Raw genomic sequence first — 8,391 nt, 5'->3', positions numbered from 1 at the left:
CTAACTCTCATTTACTTTGCTGAGTATGATTCAAAAATCCGTACCCGGAGAAGGTTCTTGTGTCTGTAAACCCAATAACACGATGAGCAGACTCGAATTTTGTATTTTTGACATAAACTCGGTGCCTACCATTGTCACAGTATAAATACAATCGCTAGTACGACACACCAAACACACATACCTCTCGAACTGACATATTTCCCACCCGATGTGACACCAAAGATCCCCAATGTACCCTGAAAATCATCCTTTAATCATTGTTGAACATCGTTTTAACAATGAAAAACAGAGATGTGAATTTACTGGACAGGTTGCCACACACAAACAATTTTCACCCATCGAACGTCTGCGCCAAACACCGATATGTGGGTTTACATCATTCCTCACTCCAGCATTTGATTCAGATGCCCTTTGTACAAAACGGTTTTATTGTCCTGGGGACCTTTTTCAGCTCCATCCATACTCAAATACTGAACTGTATCTTGCTTTATTCTGAATTATAGGAGATGAATTGCGTTCAAGATTTCTCGAAGTGTACTGGAGTTTCAAGTCCATTCCACAAAACTGCTTTGAATAAGCCATTGGGCCGGTCATTTGATCAATAAATCCAAGATACTCCCCATGTTTCGGAAGTCAATCTATTGCTGATTTTTCACACCGTGCTTTGTTCGCCTCTTCTGGTCACATTGAATCTGGAGTTGTTTCACCAAAAAACTCCTAACTCTAACCTGAACACTGCCAATCTATCGACCGCCGTTGCTCCGTATGCCTTAGTGGCTTGCAGAAAATTGATCGATATTGTATTTCAACCGTCTCGTGCAAAGACAATCTGACCTGTTGCATACTGTATAAATCGTCACGCACTTCGACCTTTGATGATGATAGTGCTTCAAACAAAGATTTGTGTGCCGCGGTATCAAAATTTGCATTGAGTAGAGGTCGTTCGTGTGAATTTTACTCTTGAGTTTATTTACGGGTACTATTTTCCTCCTTCCTGTATTTACATGTCACCAAACATTCGGCTTATTACAACAATCCTGGTTTTGCGTGAGATCTATCAGGCGTTCGAGGCAATCAGAATTAATGTCGGCTGCCGGGGTTCGACCGTTTTCTTTCCCAAGGTATGTACCGTGAAAATATCAGTTAGAAAGTAGTATTTTTTCTCTTGCTATAGAAACCTCAGTTGCAGATAGATTTCCATCCCACAGCGGACCTTGGAGGCACCGGTTTTTTAAAACTTTTGACGTCTTGGCAGTTTCCGCAACGATGTGACATACTCAATACTTTTGAATGCGTGTGAGATCTCATCACAGATATGTCAATATTGAACAGCACTGCTCGTCTATGCGCATTGATGTCGTAGAGAAGTTACAAATACTGACAATGTTGTGAAATATAGGTAGCTCGGGTGTGCTGATTGGTTGTTGGTCAGTTCGCCGAGCTTGACAGTTTGGCTGCAAACGTTTCATCACCAATCGGGGTGACATCGTCAGTGCGGGGTTGAGTGGGTGATTCCCCCTCTTCTGCCTGTACGTATATAGCTCCTAAACAGCATCTTTTCGCTCTGAAGGCAGCATGTATGTAGTTCGACAGTTCTGTATGCGATTCTCCTGTTGTGATTCCATCATTTTATTCTTACTTTGTGGTTTGGATTTGCTCCCTTGAGTGGTTGATTCAGTGGTATTCTGTTTTTCGTAGTTTTCTTCCTTTGAATCCATTGGTCCGTTGGTTGCCGTTGGGTTTCTTGATTTTCTAGAGTTCCGCGACTGTGTAACGGCTGAATTAACCAATCAATGGAACAAATCCAAACCACAAAGCAAGAAGAAAACGACCGAATCACAACAAAACAATCACGTGTAGAACTGTTGAATTAAATGCGCCCAACGAACCAATCAGAAACAAGTTAATGAAGCCAAGTCATAGGGGACCAACCAAAGTACGCGAAAACCGCCTTCAGATGCTGTTTAGGAGCTATATAAGTACAGGCAGAAAAGGGGGGATTCACTCACTCAGCCCCGCACTGACGATGCCACCTCGATTGGTGATGAAACGTTTACAACCCAACTACCAAGGTCGGTGAACAGACCAACAACCAACCTTACAAATGCATCACGAAACACACTGCTATCACTGCCGAACTATGAGAACTCCCGTACCGCACACTCTTTGAAGGGGTGCGGTACCAAAGGCCTGGTTGCAAGCGTACAGACAGCTTCGCCTACACGGCGAGTGTGTTTGGTTAACAGCTCTCCTGCAACCAAACAAGCTGATTCTTGTGTGCGCTTTCGGCTCATTGTATGTTTATTCCCTTACTCATGGTGTATAATCGGTATCTAAACATTACGGCAAAAGTTAAGAGCGCGCATTCTTTCTGGTACCTAAATCGCTCACTTTTAGTGTTTCTCCCAGCTTTTGATTGTGGATTAGGGAAATCAGCTCATTACCCCTCCTTTCCTCTCTAGGACAACCCATTTCCAGAACATCTCACTATTGTCTGTGTTCGGTGAATCTGACGGCATCCCCTATGATATTTGTGTTTTCGGGTACTTTTCTCATGTGATCTTATGCTTTCTACCATGTGTCGTTGAAAATATGCTTTTCTATGGTGTGAAACGCTAAGAAGTTTAGCAGAACGTTTAACCTTTCGTAGGAAAAGTAACTCAGTGCAGGACCACTGCTTTCCAGTCATGTCATTCATACACCGTCAGACAGCTCTCTACCACCGACTGATACATTGTTGTTTTACTCGACTAGTTAGCACTCATCGTCTTTCGCACTCCTGTTCCTTTCCACGTGGCAAGTGTAGTTGGCGTAGATCTCTCTGACTGTATGGTGACAAAGAATTCGACCACCTTGTGTATGCATTTTGCCAGGACAGACATCCCAGTAAATGGCAAGACAACGGCCATAATAAATCCACTAATAAAGTCAGTATGATAAAATACATTGGACTGTCAGGAAAGTATCCAAATGATATGGGAACATAAAAACATGTGTACGGAATCCTCCGGCTCTGAGTTTCTTCTGTCTCCCAGTGTTGCTCGACAGCCGGAGAGCCACACGAGAAAGGCAGATGAATTTAAGCAACAAACGGAATCGTTTCCAAGCTGTGGTATTTTGTACATCAGCCAACTCCACTCCAGAAGACTGGAAACAAAGACTGCATTGCTGCTACAAATAAGAAAGAAGCACACGATTCGTTTGGAGAACGACTGGGAATATGAAGTTACGGAACAAGCGACCACATTTGGCGCTGTCGATTTGTTGCCTGCAGTAACAGTAGTTTACATGTGACCCTCCAGAATGATGAACGTCGAACAGTCGTAGCTCTTATACACAAACAATACGTGCATAATACGACTTTAAATCACCATCATGCACTACGGCCAAAAGACCTGTGAATTATTCAAACTGGCACATGTTCTCTGTGGTAGGTGTTGAGAGGTAGTTGGTTGAAGTAATTTGCGAAGCAGTAACCCGCTGAGGCATTTTTAACTAGTTGTATCCTTTGCTCTTTACCATGCGAGTTCATGAACAGTGCCAATCAAATGATGATAAATCCCTGAAGAGGGCAAAAATCCAAGCCGGGCACGATCAGGGTGAATGGGTTTCTCCACTGTACTCATCCCTACAGAAAGTGAGAACTCCGAGTTCTTTTAAAAGAATACTGAAAAGTTAAAATCTTCACAAAGGTAAAAATTGCACTAGAGGCATGCAAAAACAGAGTTTGATTGCCAAAGCACATGGAGGTGAGAAAGTGGTTTGGATATTTCTCTCACGAGAAGCGAGAATGTTCAACAAATGCTCAAGATGTTTCTCAAAAACAGCGACAAGTCTGCTGGTACTCACCATGGTGAGCTGTTCTGTTTGGGTATCCAGTCACATAGATTAGTCGTAACAGGTTTGATCAACGGCGTTGAAGTTCCAGTATACTTCTAGAAATCTGGCGCGCAATTCATCCCCTGCAATGCAATAGATAGAAAGTAGTGCTTCACTTTCTAGTAATCATTCAAAGCAAGTGGGATTTGGAATATTCCGACGACGAGAATCACATACATTAGATATTCCGATCTGAGTGAATCTAGGAAAGCTGAACACACACAAAAACAAGTAATTAGGCAGCAACTCATGTGAAAAATCTTCTGCATGCCTTATGTGCTTTCATTCATGCGTACCAATGGACGTTCTCACTTTTTCTGATGAACAGTAACTATGATTTCAACGATGCCGTCAACGAGAGTAACGTAGACAGACTATGACGGGAGTACACACTGTCTAATTTACTAAATCTTGAGATTTTCTTAAAAACCCTTCTGTCTGTGTGCTTGATAACTTTTCTTGTTCAGTTGTAGTGTGGGCAACCGATCGGTCTCTCTGGTACCAAGCATCATTTACTTCAGACTTGAATCTGCACTTTATTTCACTCCACAACCGAACAGTAGTGTAGGGCTACTTCATCCCTATTTTCGGAAAGAAGCTGGGAAATTCCAGTATTCACTTGGGCCTTGAACAGTGTGGAACTATATTTGTAATGCGCTACTCGTTAGGTTGATGAAAACCGCTCGGCAGCCGACGACCGGTTTCGCCCTTCTTGGGGCTCATCAGGTAGGTGCAGTCCCCGTCAATCTTATGTTCTACTTGAAACCAAATTGCACGAACTTAGCGAAATACACTCATTTGTGAACAAATTTGGTTTTTCGAGAGACTCACCCGAAACCCAGCTGAATTTTTCTCGGTTTCGATGTTTCCAGGCAACTGAATGTGCTGCACCAGACCGCTCCATGCTTCAGTCGCTACGATATTCAAGATATCGCTAAAGAGCGGAAACTATTCACCATCCGATTATTCATTTCACGTCACGTGGCCTGGTGTTGCCTTGACCCTCAAGGGACAATTTCTTTTTTTATGGGAAGCTGTATATTATAAAAGCCTCCTTAAATAAGGTTAACTTACTAGGATGAAGTCAAGCACCTAGGCAGTCACTGAACTACTGAGTATCCTTGATAGAGGGAGTGTTGGTGAGACGGATTACTTATTTCATCGGAGTAGTAAATCATGACAGGCTATACTTTCTGAAACATTGACCCACTTAACAGAAGCCTAATCCTATTCTCTTGTAAGTTTTGTGCTCAAGCTTCTTACTGGACCAATACATTCTGTGCTGGCGCATTCATGGCCTCATTTCTGCAAGTTAATCCGTGTGCTATGTGCTTGATTGACTCTTACGAGACTCCGGTAACAATAAGTCTGTTCATCTTCCACCGAAATGCATCGACTTTGCTTTAATTCAACAGATTCTGGTCGCAGATCGGTTTACTTTCTTTGAGGCATTGTAATGGAACAACAAAGGGGATGTCTTGGGCCGTTTGACTAAGTGCGTCAAACCAAGCCGGTGTGATGGTGTGCACCGGTTGTGCACAATGGTGGTGTAATACTCCAGTCGTAGATGAACCAATCTTCTACCTCACGACTAAATCAGTTCGGCAGATTTCCCAAGGACAATGTCCCACGCCAATTTACCGGTAATTTATTTTGGGACGCGCAAGCAGACTGGACATACGTGCTAGTGATGAAATCAATTGACGTAACCGTCAAAACATGCTTATACAACAACTACACTCAACCTTGATATATCAGTAATTTAGCAATAATTGTGCTTGTGAATAAGTCTATTTCATTCATTGATTCTAACAGGCCCAGCATACCAAACGAACTGAACAATATAAGCAAAACCAGTTGGGTGCATTATCTTGCGATTGTCCTAAAACACAATGAGGCTGGGTGAAGCCATTATGTCTCTAGATAGTAACAGCCCAATTACGGATGTTGTTCAACGCTGTACCGGTTTAACGGTGATACTACTGATGGGGAGGCACGCGAGTAATATGTATTGTTGTAGAATTTCGCTTTGCGTCTATTGAAAATGGGAGATCTGTTGCGTAATTCGTAGAGCCACTTTGTGGCACTTGCTTGGATTTGACCGACGAATGAGTGGAGTCAATGAATCTCCAGGATGACTCGTTCGGGAGAAGATCGGTGTCCAGTTTTTGTAACTAAGATGCAGATTAGAGTTTTGCCTCCCTGTTCAATGGTCTGTAACCGGTCAGTTGGCATTTCCGGATAAATAACTCCGCAGTGAAGGCTTTCTTCCTTTCACCGGTAATGGGATGTCGGATAAACCCGAACAACGCGATCAGCAATGCAGGCGTTGCTATTTTTGGTCACTCAACGGACCTAATTACGACTATGTGGCAGTAGACATCGAGGGGAACATCTTATAACGAACGAAACTCAGAAATTTGATCTTATTTGCGTAGGTGGAATGCTAAGGGTACAAAAGGTAAACATCAAAATAGAACGACTGGTGGTCTAACGAAGGCTATACTGTATGGATTTCATCAGCATGTATAAATGCCTCCCCGAGCAGTGTTACTACTACCTTTCAGGCAGGTAATTATGGAGGTTCATTGCGTGAAACTGGAACAAGCGAAGTAGGAATCCCTACAGTGGCGAGGACAATAAAATTCGGAGTGCTTAACGATTGCCTTCATCGGAGGAAACAGATAACAAACCGACTAAAATTCAGTGACTTACTCGTTTGTGTTTTCCGCGAGATTGGAAGAGTTCGTATGAATGCGGGTTGACTGATACCACCTTCTGGCTTTATGGGCCCAGCACAAAAGTGCACCAGATTCGGTATGCCTGGATGATTGGTATTCCCAGGTTCGGATGAATCCCGCTCTGGACAAATGGTCTCCTCGGGTAGCCTGTCTGTCCATATTACTGGGCAGCACCGATGTACTTCTGTATACCAGAGCTGTACGTGCCATTCACACGGAACACGGTAGTATAATTCCGGTCGCTTGAGTATCAGTTTGTTTAGAGCTGACTTTTGGTCAAGAAAAAAAACAAGAAAATAGAATGAGGAAAATATGGGCTACCTTCTTTCTTCACAACTAAACACACTGCATCATTTTACTTTAGTCAGTTTTTTTAAATAGGTCATTTTTTGACCGCTGCGTTTTTTGATGAGTGTAGAGCGAGCAGCTGAAGTGCAAGTCCATCAAGAACATCATTATAACGCTGTCATCTTAGAAGAAGTTTATCTGAATGAGAAAGTGGATGAAGTCTAATACTTCTTGCAGATGGGGAAGGTCCCATTCTAAATGACTATCCCGCTACCATACCGTCCGTAATCCGCGCTCCGGTGTTACCAACGCTCAAAAATGGCGTTCTTACCCTAAATGTTAAGTGTGACCTTTCCTAGAGTCCGCTGTTTTGTGTTTCGTTCGGGACTCAACAAGTAGGCATCGTTCACATTCAGTTTCAAGAGCTGCGATTCAAACTAACTGATCCGGTCTCGAGATCAAATTCCTAGAATGCTGTTGGTGAATTTACGGACATCTCCCAGGCTCCAAGGCGAGCAGGCTGGTCGTCCGATTTGGCTACAGTGTGGTTGATTCGATCAGAGCTACGTCATATTGCACAATTGAGTACTTATATGGTTTAACAGCATCAGAAACACCGGTACACTAACGTTGATCGCTGTAGAAGCGTCCGATAGTTGCCATCTGATCTGATTTCTTGTCGAAGCCTACTCGGATTTGCCACCAGGAGGCAATTACAGCCGATGGTTGAATACTGTTCAGGGTTGTTAGTTCCCAATGGAATGATACGCTGACAGTCAGTTGCAAGCAAGTACTTTGAGAGTAGTATATTCAGGGATAGAGTGCACGGGGATACCAGTTTTTTTTGTCAGAAATGCATTTTTGGTTGTACCTAGAGACTTGACAAGATCTTCTGGCTGGTTTGTGGATTTTAACAAGTTTCAAAGTTTCCGTCTGTAAGTGGAGCTAATTTATGCTGAAAAACCCAGAAGCACCATGGAGCTGTCTCATTTTTAATGGGAAATCATCAGCAGTGCGCATCCATCTCGGGGTTTTCCAGATGTGTACAGCTAATTATTCCAATAAGGATGAAGCAGTTTCACAGTGCTTCTTGGCTTTCCAACGTGGATTGGCTCTATCCAATCGAAGATTCCAAAACCTTTTTATAGTACCATCAAATATCTAAGTGCTGGGCTGTCAGTCTTGTTTGGTCAGATTTACATCGACATCAAAGATTTGCATGTGACACCGCTTTGGCTACCGCGCGGGCATTTTGTGATACACCAATGCTTCACAGGTGTCCTCCGACAGATTCGTATCGGCCGCCAGTTGACCATAAATAGATCTGGAATCCCAAGGTGTTCCAAACATGTTCCAGTTAGAGAAATAACTAACTATCGCTGTTCCTGTACAGTCACTTGTTAGGTTTCACAGAAAACTGCTCAACCAACCAACTTACAACAGCCAGCTTTCAACCAGTGTGTGCCAGCTAATGTACGAAACT

At 43.1% G+C, this 8,391-nt stretch overlaps 1 protein-coding gene across 1 annotated transcript; it reads left to right on the top strand.

Annotated features, from left to right (window-relative positions):
• Positions 1-2,991: 2,991 nt before the first annotated feature.
• T265_01522 (hypothetical protein) lies at positions 2,992-3,294 on the top strand (the record flags this gene model as incomplete). Its single annotated transcript, XM_009165563.1, has 1 exon — positions 2,992-3,294. One exon carries the CDS (start codon positions 2,992-2,994, stop codon positions 3,292-3,294), a length of 303 nt encoding a protein of 100 aa, XP_009163827.1.
• Between the last annotated feature and the right edge of the window lie 5,097 nt (positions 3,295-8,391).

Source organism: Opisthorchis viverrini, assembly GCF_000715545.1.
Source record: "Opisthorchis viverrini unplaced genomic scaffold opera_v5_16, whole genome shotgun sequence".
NCBI classification, from domain to species: domain Eukaryota; kingdom Metazoa; phylum Platyhelminthes; class Trematoda; order Opisthorchiida; family Opisthorchiidae; genus Opisthorchis; species Opisthorchis viverrini.
The sequence above is the reverse complement of the archived record's forward strand: the minus strand, read 5'-3'. Positions and strand labels throughout refer to the sequence as shown.